General features: G+C 42.6%; 1 protein-coding gene across 2 annotated transcripts in view; it reads left to right on the top strand.

Annotated features, from left to right (window-relative positions):
- The first annotated feature begins 11,461 nt into the window (after window positions 1-11,461).
- The window catches only part of ABCD3 (ATP binding cassette subfamily D member 3), a 77,343-nt gene continuing 75,976 nt past the window's right edge, over window positions 11,462-12,828 (top strand). Inside the window, exon 1 of one of the 2 annotated variants that reach the window (XM_040627015.1) lies at window positions 11,462-11,666. In XM_040627015.1, coding sequence (XP_040482949.1) covers window positions 11,557-11,666 — 110 coding nt within the window. In that variant the 5' untranslated portion in view covers window positions 11,462-11,556. The remainder of the gene's footprint in view (window positions 11,667-12,828) is intronic. The other variant, XM_040627014.1, reaches the window with a different exon arrangement.

Below are 12,828 nucleotides of genomic sequence, written 5' to 3'. Positions count from 1 at the left end.
GGCACCGGGATCCCACCCTGAGCCGAAGGCAGACGCTTAACGACTGCGCCACCCAGGCGCCACCCAGGCGCCCCCCGCTGTAGTAGTTTCTTAAAGAAGACAGCAATGAAGTTTGCTGTGTCGTTTGAATCTTCCTTTCACAAATGATTTCTCTGTAGCTTGTGATGCTGTTTGAAGCATTTTACCCACAGCAGAACTTCTTTCACCCTTGGAGTCGGTCCTTTCAAGCCCTGCTGCTGCTTTATCAACTGAGTGTATGTCATGGTCTAAATCCTCTGTTATCATCTCAACAATCTTCACAGCATCTTCACCAGCAGTAAATTCCAGCTCAGGGAACCACTGTCTTTGCTCTTCCATGAGAAGCAGGTCCTCAGCCGTGAAAGTTCGATCCTGAGGTCATAGCCGTTCAGTCACGTGTTCGGGCTCCATGGCTGCTTCTAGTCCTCTCGCTGTTCCCACCACACCTGCAGTTACTGCCTCCACTGGAGTCCGGAACCCTCCACGTCATCCATGAGGGCTGGGACCCACTTCTTCCAAACTCCTGTTCATGTTGACACTGGGACCTCTTCCCATGAATCACGAATGTTCTTAATGACATCTAGAATTGTGAGTCCTTCCCAGAAGATTTTCAATGGACTTTGCCCCCAGATCCATCAGAGGAACCACTATCTATGGCAACTATAACCTTATGAAATGTATTTCTTACATAGTAAGACTTCAAGTCGAAATTACTCCTTGATCCATAGGCTATAGAATGAATGTTGTATTAGCATACATTAATGACATTAATCTTGTCCGTTTCCATCAGATGTCTTGGGTGACAGGTACATTGTCAATGAGCAGCAATATTTTAAAAGGAATATTTTTTTTCTGAGTAGTAGTTCTCAACAGTGGGCTTAAAATATTTGGCAAACCATGTTGTAAACAGATGCGCTGTCATTCAAGTTTTGTTCCATTTATAGAGCACAGGCAGAGTGCAGAGTGAATTTAGCATAATTCTTAAGGGTCCTAGGGTGTTCAGAACGGTAAGTGAGCAGTGGCTTCAACTTCGAGTCACCAGCTGCATCAGCCCCTAGCAAGAGAGTCAGCCTGTCCCTTGAAGGTTGGAAGCCAGGCTGTGGCATCTGTTCTCTAGTGATGACAGTCCCACATGGCATCTTCTCCCAATAGTTTCATGTACGTTGAAAATCTGTGGTTTCGTGTAGCCACCTTCATGAATTATCTGAGCTACACCTTCTGCATACCTTGCTGCCACTTGCACTTCTATTTTATGGAGATGGCTTCTTTCCTTAAACCTCATGAACCAATCTCTCTTAGCTTCAAACTTTTCTTCTGCAGCTTTCTCACCTCTTTGAGCTTTCACAGGATTGCAGAGAGTTAGGGCCTATTGCTGTGGCTTAGGCTTTAGTATAAAGGAATGTTGTGGCTGGTTTGATCTTCCATCCAGACCACTAACACCTTCTCCATATCAGCAAGAAGGCTGTTACACTTTCTTATCATTTCTGTGCACACTGAAGTAGCACTTTTAATTTCCTTCAAGAACTTTTCCTTGGCATTCACAGCATGGTGAAGTGTTTGGCACAAGAAGCCTAGCTTTCAGCCTATCTTAGCTTTTGACATGCCTTCCTCACTAAGCTTAGTCATTTCTGGCTTTTGATTTAAAGTGAGAGAGATGCGACTTTCCCCTTCACTTGAACACTTAGAGGCCATTGTGGGGTCTACGAACTGGCCTAATTTCAATATCATTGTTGTATCAGGGAAGAGGGAGGCCCGAGGGGAGGGAGAGAGATGGGGGACTGGCCTGTCAGTGGAGCAGTCAGAACACACACAACATTTATCAGTTAGGTTTGCTGTCTTACATGGGCACAGTGTGTGGTGCCCCAAAACGAGCACCAGAGTAACTTCAAAGATGACTGATCACAGATCCCCATGACAAATACAATAATAACGAAAAGTTTGAAATATTGTGAGAATCACCGAAACGTGACACAGAGAGTGAACAAATGCTGTAGGAAAAATGGTGCCAGTGGATTTGCTCGACACAGGGTTGCCACAAGCCTTCTATTTGTAAAGAACGCAGTCTCTGTGACATGTAATTAAGCAAGATACACCTGGATAGCTTTCACGCAGCTTCCCTTAATGTTGTTACATTGCATGTAAGTAAGCCCCTTTGTCAAACCGAAGCAATGAACATTGGTACAGCACTATTAACTGAATTCATGGGAATTGCAACCGTTTTCCGCTTAACGTTTTTTTCTGCTCTAGGCTTCAGTGGGGTGCCACATTGCGTTTAGTCACCATATCTCTTCTGTCTCCTCCAGGCTGGGACAATTTCTCAGTCTTTCCTTGTTTTTCATGAACTTGACACTTTCAAAGAGCACTAGTCAGATATTTTGTATATAGTCCCTCAATTTAGTTTTGTCTGGTGTTTTCTAATGAGCAGACTGGGGTTGGGGGTGTTTTAGAATGTCACAGAGATGAGATGGCTTTCTCATTGTATCATATTAGGGACACATGATATCAACGTGTACTAATCATCTTACTCCTGGTGCTGTAAACTTTGATCACTTGATTAACGTGATATCTGTCTGCCAGGTTTCTCCACTGTAATATTACTAGGTTGGTTTTCCCTCCCTTTCTGTACTCTATCCATTAGAAGTCATTTACTAAATCCAGTTAACCCTCCATTGTGTAATTTAGTTCCTCTGAATGAACCCTTTTATTGCTTGAAGAAAGTGAACTCCCTCAGGTACTGTTAAAGATAGAAGCCTGAACTGGGTGGAACCTACTGCCGTGGACTTACAGCCCTGGTTGTTGCCCAGAGGGCACACACCAGGACAAGGTGTCCAGTGCAGGACAGTGAGCAAACAGGCCCCAGTTCTATGGACAGATGCCACTCCTTACATATGTGAAACAAAAACCCCAGGCAGCAAAATCCAGAGCTCCTTCGAAGTGTAGAAATATTTGCATTTTTATGGATTACAAACTGGCTAGTTATGTTTGAAATTAACTGTACATCCCACAGAACATTCTTAAATATTCTAAAGGTTATTTGAGGCAAGATTAAGATAAATTAGTTCCCTTGCACATTTTCAAATAGGTCTTCTAGGTCCTCTTAAAATAAATTATTTCCCTTTCATATTTTTAGATGCTCCAGGTCTTTCTCAGGACACAATAGTCTTAACACTGGAACAAATTCCAGTGATGTTTAAGTGAATGCAACTTCTCTTTCAACCTGAATTTACCTTTAGACATCTCCCTTAAAATAATTAGCTTGTTTGTTTATTTTTCATTCATTCATTTAATTGGAATTAGTTACAATTTCTGTAACATAAAAGGCACAGATCTTAAATGTTCAGTTTGATGAGTTTGGGCATTTGTAAAAATCCATGAAACCACCACTCCAAACAAAATATAGAAGATTTTCATTATCCAGAAAGTTCCTTCATGCTATCTTCCAGTCGATTTTACCCCATTCCCAAATGCAACCACCTTCTGACATCTATCATAAATTTATTTTGCCTGTTCTTGCACTTCACAGTCATTGAATCAAGTAGTATGTTTTGTGCGTGTGTGAATGTTCTTTCACTCAATGTTTCTGAGATTCATCCATGTTGCTGTACTTATCAGTGGGTCCTCCTTTTTACTGCTAAATACTGTCCCATCACGTGGCTATGCCACAATCTGTTTACTCATTCTCTTCTTGAAGGACATCTGAGTTTTCCGGTTAAAAGCTGTTATGAAAAAAGTTGCTGTGGATATTCTTGAGTTAGCCTTTAATTGTTCTTTTTAAAAATGTCTTATTTTGAAATAATTTCAAACTTACCAAAAGTTGCAAAAATTAAAATGACAGAAAAACACTCATATACCTTTTATCCAGATTTATCTACTGTAAAAATTTAACTTTTGCTGTATCATTTGTGTATGTGCTCTCTATTTTGTATGTGTGTGTGTGTGAGTGTGTGTGTGTGTTTTCTTGAACCATCTGAAGGCCTTTTACCCCAAAGTGATGGCTGTTTACTCCTTAAAAGTTCAGCATATGTTTCCTTAGAATATAGATATTCTTTAATATAATCACAGTATAGATCTTCCTTGGCTTATGACAGGGTTACATTCTGATAAACCTATCAGAAGCTGAAGACATTATAAATTGAAAATGCATTTAATACCTCTAACCTAGTGAACACCACAGCTTAGCCTAACCTACACTGAATGTGCTCAGAGCACTTACATCAGCCTACAGTTGGGCAAAATCATCTAACACAAAGCCTACTTTATAATAAAGTGTTGAATATCTTACATGATTTATTGAGTACTATACTGAAAGTGAAAAACAGAATGGTTGTATGGGTACAGGATGGTTGTCAGTGTACCAGCTGGTTACCCTTGTGATCACATGACTGCCCGGGAGCTGTGGTGGCTACTGCCCAGTGTCATAAGACAGAATTGTTTCACGTATCGCTAGCCCAGGAGAAGATCACAATTCAAAACTCAAAGTACAGTGTCTACTGAACGTGTACCACTTTTACACCATGATAAAGTCGAAAAATTGTGAGTCAGAACATCATCAGTCAGGGACCGTTTATATAGTTATCAATTTCAGTGAATTTAACATCTGTTTATACTCTACCAATCATATTCCAACTTTATCAATTATTGGCCTAATTATTGACCCAACAATGTCCTTAAGAAAGTCCTATACTGCTCTGCACCCCCAAAACAACAAAATCCAGGTTAGGGTTAATTATTGCTTTTAATTGTTGCCTCTTCACAAATACAGTACTTCTTTCTGTTTAAAACAATGTTCCTCATTTTGGGTTGTTCTAATGTAGCTTCATAATTACACTCACATTATGCATTCTAAACCAAAATACTGCACAGGAGATATTGTATCCTCAGATAGCACATTTGGAGGCACGAGAGATTCATCTGTCCCACAGTAGTCACATTCATTAGGATTGCCCAATCAATATGTTCTCTAATTTATTCACTAAAATCACCGTTTTCTTCACTGTTGTAACTAATAGGTGGTCAATGCGGAGATCATTTAGGATTATGAAAATATCCTGTCCCTTATCAAAATTTCTTCCTAGCTTGACTGTCCTTTGGTGATTTTTGCCCGATTCAATCTTTACTATGATTATTGCAAAATGATAATCTTCCAACTTGTGTACTCCTCCACATTTATCACCTGTCCCCAGCATTCAACTATAATCAAGAGCCCTGTCCTCTGCTTGCTGATTGATTGATTGATTATAGATATCATCTCATTAATTTCTATTCCTTCAATGACCTATAGTTCATTACTGTACTTATGATAGTGCACAAATTATCCCAGATTTGGCCAAAAGGAGTCTCTTCAAGAGGGCTCTTGTGTTCCTCTGATATGGCTTATCATTTTTTTTTTTACCATTTTACACTTATTTTCTGGCATAACTAGCTATTCCAGACTCATACTTACCTTGCTCCATGCCTGGAATTAGCCATGTCTTTGAGGAGTCCTGGTTCGTCTTAGTGAAGAATGGTATTAAAGACCAAGATCTAGGTATGGTATGATAATTGCTACCAGAGCATCTTTGCTTCTTGGCCCTTTCAGTGGACAGAATTAAGAAACACACATGTATATATACATATATACAAATGTACACCTGTAAGTACATTTACATACAGACTTATACACACACTTATATATATATACACACACACCATATACATATTTTAGAAATCATAAATTCATGCTTGAGATCTCCAATTCCTATCCATCCCCTCAAAGTGCTTTCTTGTCTTCTTCCATTCCCTATTTGTATGTCCCTTCTTCCTCCAAAAGATCTCTAGCTCTCTACAACATCGGTATATTTGCTCAATCTTGTAATATATTCTAAAATAACTTAGAATCACATTGCTGATACTACTACAATACACAAAACTTTAAAATGAGCTCGTTGGGCGTCTGCCTTCGGCTCGGGGCATGATCCTGGCGTTCTGGGATCGAGCCCCACATCAGGCTCCTCCACTGTGAGCCTGCTTCTTCCTCTCCCACTCCCTCTGCTTGTGTTTCCTCTCTTGCTGGCTGTCTCTCTCTCTGTCAAATAAATAAATAAAACCTTAAAAAAATAAAAAATATAAAATGAGCTCAAGATTCACTTGTAAATCTTTGTGCTCCACCCTGCCCAGGACTAAGGGTGTATAGTCAAACATGTATTTGTAAGTTACTTGGCTTCCTTCTTTCTTTCCTTCCGTGACTCTTTTCTTCTTTATTCTTTTTCCTTCCAGTGTGGTTATGGTACCTGGGTGGCTTAGTCGGTTAAGCGTCTGCCTTCAGCTTTCGTCATGATTCCAGGGTCCTGGGGTGGAGCCCCACATGGAGCCCACATTGAGCCATGCATTCTCCCTCTCCCTCTGCTTGTGCTCTTTCTCTCTCTCTCTCTCTCTCTGTGTGTCACATAAATAAATAAATATTAAAAAAATAAAAGTAGCACCCTACTATACATTAATAGATTATATATGAGACAGAAGCAGCACAAGGGAGACGTGATTAATTTGGCAAGAGATGGGGGGTTGGGGAACATGATCAAAAAAGACAGTTTGGAGTAGGAGACCATCAAAGTTTCATTTTAAAGGATGAACTGAGTTGAGAGTGAGGGTGTTAGGACAGGAAAGGATTGATATTTCAGGCAGAAGGAATAGAATATTCTAGGGAAGACCACAGAGGGGGAATAGCAGTGTGCATTTATTCCTAGGGCAGAGGTGGAATACGTGTATTCGAGGGGAGGAGTGTCAGGATAAGAATTCAGAGAGGCAGGGCTGATATCATACCTAGCTTTGTGTAAGATGCTAAGGATCTTGGAGTTTACCATGGTGGTGAGGATCTAGTGAAGAATTAGTCCTTTGCCTCTCATTATCTTCCCTGACAAGAATGCTCCACTTCTTGGTGGAGGTGCTCCTGCTCTCCGGTAAATAATATCACCAGGAAATCTCAGAACGAATTTAAAATTTTCCTTCCCATTAAATAACAATCTCACCATCCCCATCCAATTTGAATCCACAAAGTGTTTTCCTTCCTGTTTGCTCTGTGCCATCTGACTCAGGTGTCTACAACCTTTCACCTAGATTATTTCAAGTGTGTCCAGACTGGTCTCTCTGCTTGATATTTCTTCCTTCAATCCATCCTACACATTGCCACTGGCACGGTCTCTTAAAATAAAAGCTGAGGTCACTGCTCTTCCTCCAAACCTGGACTCCTCCCTCTTACATGCAGAATAAAATCTCACCTGGTTAACTGGGTGTTTTAGATCTTCCAAAAATTGACCTCCATTAAACATTTCAAGCTTTTGTCTCATTTCACACCCTTTCATGAACCTCCATCGAACACCATACTTGATCATCTTGCTTTGTACCTTCTTGTGTCTGTATCTTTGCTCCTGTTATAGCTTCTCCTAAAGCCCCTTTCTTACATCTATTTTTCGAGGCTTGACCCAAATCACATCAGGGGCATAACAAATTACCGTCAAATTTAGTGGCTTAAGACAACGGTAAACATTTATTGTCTCCCACAATGTTTCGATGAGTCAGGAATTTAGGAGCATCTTGGCAGAACATTCCGGCTCGGAATCTTCCTAAGTCTGCATTCATCCGTGGGGATGGAAGATCTGCTTCCAAGACTGGTAAGCAGGTGCTGGCTTTTGCTGGGAATCCTCACTTCTTCTTGAGGACTGCTTGAGTGCACTTTGTGACAGCTGGCTTCCTCAAAAGCAAGCAATCCAAGAGACCGAGGTGGAAGCTACGGTGCCTCTTATGATCTGGTCTCAGAGGTCACATACTTACCACACTCTTTTGGTCACACAGATCAATCCTGACATAAGGGAGATTACATAGGGGCATGAGTACCAGAAAGCAAGGATCACGGGGGACAATGCTGGGGGCTGGCTAGCACAGTAGCTCTTCAAGAGGCTTTCTAGATTCCCCAACTCCATGGGCCCCTCTTCTCTCTGCCCTCTGTCCTGTGCATACCAAATGGCCTAATTTTTTAATGAGATTTAAAAATCAGAGCTCTTGGATATCTTCCAATAAAATAACATTTTCTTAATTATTAACTATTATTGTGAACCTCAGAACTTATTTTGGGTAATTATCAAAGGGCATAGTGCTGAGGAACTTTGTTCTCTAAAACCTTAAGTTGTCAGAAACCCTGTTGTTTTGAACTCTTATTGGTGAGGCAGAACATACGTTTCTTACCTGGGAGATTTAAACCATCCAAGTAAATCACTTTGACTTTGGAGAAGCAGCTTCAATTTACAGTGCAGAGGTTCAGATAAGGGGTTTTGGACACAATATTCTATATGAATCTTAAATTTATGTTTCCAAGGGAATAAGAACCCAGAGGATGCTTCTCAACTCAGATCTGATATTAACCCCTTTATATACAGATCTGATTTGCTCTGAGCCTATTAAATACTGTTTCATTTATATTCTACCTAAACTCCTCCCTTCTTCTAATACTATAATAACCCCCATTTCACCTTTTTTTTTTTTTTTCAGAGACATGCCCATAATGCCTCTGCTGTGTGGTATCCTCTCTGTAGCAAGTTAATAAACTTAACTTTGTTGTTTAACAGGTTTGTCCGTAGTGGTCTTTACCTGATGGACTTTATGAACAGCTAAAATTATTTGAACTCACATTAACTAAGTTCATTTTTTCAGAATCAGCCATGCTTCTTGAACATGGGTGTCTTTTCCTTTTTTTTATTTTTAAATTTATTTAAATTCAATTAATTAACACATAGTGTATTATTAATTTCAGAGGTAGAGTTCAGTGATTTATCAGTCTTTTATTTTATTTATTTATTTTTATTATCAGTCTTATATAATACCCAGTGCTCATTACATCACGTGCCCTCCTCCATGTCCACCACACAGTTACCCCATGTCCCCAACTCCCACTCCTCCAGCAACTCTTAGTTTGTTTCCTGTGAGTCTCCTATGGTTTGTCTCCTTCTCTAATTTCGTCTTGTTTTATTTTTCCCTCTCTTCCCCTACTTCTCTGTTTTGTTTCTTTTTTTTTTTTAAAGATTTTATTTATTCGACAGAGATAGAGACAGCCAGCGAGAGAGGGAACACAAGCAGGAGGAGTGGGAGAGGAAGAAGCAGGCTCATAGCGGAAGAGCCTGATGTGGGGCTCGATCCCACAACGCCGGGATCACGCCCTGAACCGAAGGCAGACTCTTAACCGCTGTGCCGCCCAGGTGCCCCCTCTGTTTTGTTTCTTAAATTCCACATACGAGTGAAATCATCTAATTGTCTTTCTCTGATTAACTTATTTAGCTTAGCATAATACCCTCTAGTTCTATCCACATCGCTAAGAATGGCAAAATTTCATTTTTTTGATGGCTGAGTAATATTCCATTGTACGTATATACCACATCTTTATACATTCATCTGTTGATGGACATCTGGGCTCTTTCCATAGTTTGGCTATTGTGGACATAGCTGCTATAAACATTGGGTTACAGGTGCCTTTTAGAATATCTTGCCCAATGGGTCATTCTTACTCTCCTCTGAAATGTAATCTATTTCCTAAATCTTTCCTTTAACCTTGCATGCTCTTCCTTCATTGCTACAAACTCCAAGATGATACACTTTCTCCCACAGTTCCTAACACTTTAACATTACCATACAATTTATTGGTGAATTAGTAATTTTCTCTCTTGTCCTCCTGCATGGCTCTTTCTCTGGTCCTTTAGGCTGTAACTGAAAAATAATCTTTTGTCGAGCCCTAATAGAAAGTTCTAAACAGGGGGCTCCTGGGTGACTCAGTCAGTTAAGCATCTGCTTTCAGCTCAGGTCATGGTCTCAGGGTCCTGGGATAGAGCCCTATGTCCTGCTCCCTGCTCAGTGGGGAGTCTGCTTCTCTCTCTCCCCCTTTCCCCTCCCCCCTTCTCATGTGCTCTCTCTCTCTCTCACGTTCTCTCTCTCTCAAATAATAAAATCTTTAAGAAAGTTCTAGACAAAATTAAGCATTTTCTTTTTTTCTGCTGTCATGGCACAAAAAAACCTCTAATGTGACACTTAACCTATTTATAATTTTTTTTTCATATTTTTCCTCCTCTACCAACCTTTGAAGATCAGGGATTGTGATCTGTTTCTATCTTTGTATCCTAGGTGCATACCAAATTGCCTAACTGTTGAAAGAGGTAATGAAAATGTCTACGTGGTAAATGGAGAATTTAGTAGAAGCTCCACTTTACAAAATTTAGACAGTTGAACACCTCTACACACACACAAACACCGCTCCTCATTCTTGTAATCTGTATTAGGCAACTCCCAGTTTACATTGAGTAAACACCTAGGAAACCACTGTTCTGTGGGCTACTTTAACATGAGTATTATGAAAGGTTTTATGTACTTATTTTCTGACTGATAACTCTTTCCTCCAGTTTCTTCAACTGAAGACAGGGATTCACTAAGTTACTGTACATATGCCAGTCTAAGAGCTAGGGATAACGATTTCTGCAGCATAGGGCCAGCCAGAAGAATGCTGTAATCTTAATGCTCTTCTCATTCTGGGAGTAAAGCCAGCATTCACACAATGCACGATTGTTATTTCTGAATATCCCTTTGCAAAGAACAGTGTTTCTCAAACTTTGTTTGATCAGAGCCACATTAAAAAAATACGCTCTATATCACTGCTCCGGACACATGGGATACAAGACTGGAATAAAAATTTCTCAGAACTTGTTTACACGTAACGCACTCTGAGTTTTCTATTGTCTTCTATTCTTACCGATTTCTCTCTCTTACACACACACGCACACACACACACACACACACACACACAGAGCGGCGGTCTCAATCTATTAAACTCATTCCACAATCCCCTAGATAATCCATGGTTTAGAAAAACCCTGGCTTAGAAAAAGGTTTTCGATTTGTATAGTCATTCTTCCCACATTTCCCTACACCTCTTCGGAGTTCCCGACAGGTAGTTTCGTCTAAATATTTACTGTGCCTTCAGTTTTGTATAGTGTATGACGGGGCCATGCCCCTTCTTTCTGCGCTCCTTTAAGAGGGTGGTAACGGCCCTTCACGGTGCGGAGGGAGGGGGGTTAGGCGGAGTGGCAGGTCGCACTAGGCCCCCGGCGCAGGGTAGGCCTGCTCTTCCAGTTCTTGTGAAAGCTTGGATGGGTGTGGGTGAGGCAGGGGAAGCATCGAAGCCCTGGAGAACTAACGAGCGCCTGAGAGACGATCAGCAGCATCTCGGCGCCGGCAGCCCTGGTGACCCTGCGGGGGTCCGCGCGTGCGCAGAGAGCGTCCCAGGACTGTTCCGGCCGCCGCGGCTCCCGTGCACGCTCCCGCCGAGCTGAAGTCCGTGGTGGGCTACGGCGCGCGGACGACGCGGCGGCGCGCGCCAGGGGGCGGTCCTGAGGTGCCGGTCCTGCGCTGCCGGCACCGCCCTCCCTCCGCTCGCTCTTCTCCTCCCAGTCTCCCCCGCGCTTCCTGCACTAAGGGTTGTCGACGCCGCCGCGGCTCCATTCCCGGCTAGCTCGCACTGGCGGTTCCATGGCGGCCTTCAGCAAGTACTTGACGGCGCGAAATTCCACGCTGGCCGGGGCCGCGCTTCTGCTGCTCTGCCTGCTCCACAAGAGGCGCCGCGCCCTCGGCCTGCACGGGTAAGAAGACCTTTGGCCGCGCTGCCTTCCCGGGCCCGAGCGGGCGGGCCCGCGCGCTCTCCCTTTTCGCCTGGCGCCCGGCGGACGGGTCCCTTGGCCCGGCAGGGTCAAGCGTAGAGAGGGCGGGCCACGGCTGCTGGCTGGCTCTTCTGTCAAGGTGTCTGGTGTTCCCCGCGGCGCCGTCATCCCCAGTGTTCCCTGCTCTCAGCGCTTTGCCCCCGGGAATGTTTCTTTCCCCTACACCCGCTAGGAAACCTGTACCTCCTGCCCCCAGGCCTCGTCCCTAGTGCTCCCTACGCCCTACTCGGTCACCGGGAGCTTGAGTCTTTACCCAGCGCCCGCTAGCAAACCTGATCTTTCTCTGCCCCGAGGCTGTCGCCCCCAGCCCACCTTCTGTATCAACTTTCTGGGTATGTTCTAGTTTTGTCATTTCATCTCCTGAGAGACCGTGGGTTTGCTCTATGGACGCATATGTGTGATTCGAGGCTGAGGATTGGTACTCGCCAGGATAGAGGCTGTTGCCTCAGTCACTTGGATGGGGTTTGGCACGACTCCCTAGTAGTTGCTGTTGAAAGTCGTGAGGATGGTACATTTGAACTATCCTGGGTCCATTCGGTAAAATTGCTCTCTGAAGTGGTGTTCCCTGGACGTGGGTCAGTGAACTCCCTGCCATTTCATCCGCAAAGTCTGGATTCAGAGCAAGGTTCCTTCCCCCGGCTTTTTAGGTGGAAGGTTAAAGTGTGATTTAGCTGAGGATCAAGATCCTTTTTGATTATACTCCATTCTTCCTCCTCGAGAGAATCTTAATGTTCAACTTTGGGCGATTATAAGATTAGAGGAAGGAAAAGAGAGAATTGAGTTACTGTTGGAGACATCATATTTTCTTCTCTGGGAGACACTTGGTTTCAGCCAACCAATTCCCTAGCATTCTTGCCAGTCATTGGGTATTACATATTAAATCTTGGCATACTGCTTTAGTGTATTTTATTTCATTCATCTCTCTGGGCAGGTGCTGTTGCCTCTTGTTTTTGTTTTGCTTGAAATATCTGATTAGTTGTACACTTTGGACTAAATCACTAACAATGCCCTTCCATCCATGAAATTCTTACTAACCTCCTGTCTTCCTTATCTTACTAAGGTCTGAAGTGGTGATCTTTCTTTT

This window comes from Ursus maritimus, unplaced genomic scaffold (genome assembly GCF_017311325.1).
Source record: "Ursus maritimus isolate PB19 unplaced genomic scaffold, ASM1731132v1 scaffold_12, whole genome shotgun sequence".
Lineage (NCBI taxonomy): Eukaryota > Metazoa > Chordata > Mammalia > Carnivora > Ursidae > Ursus > Ursus maritimus.
This window is presented reverse-complemented; position numbering and strand designations above follow the sequence as displayed.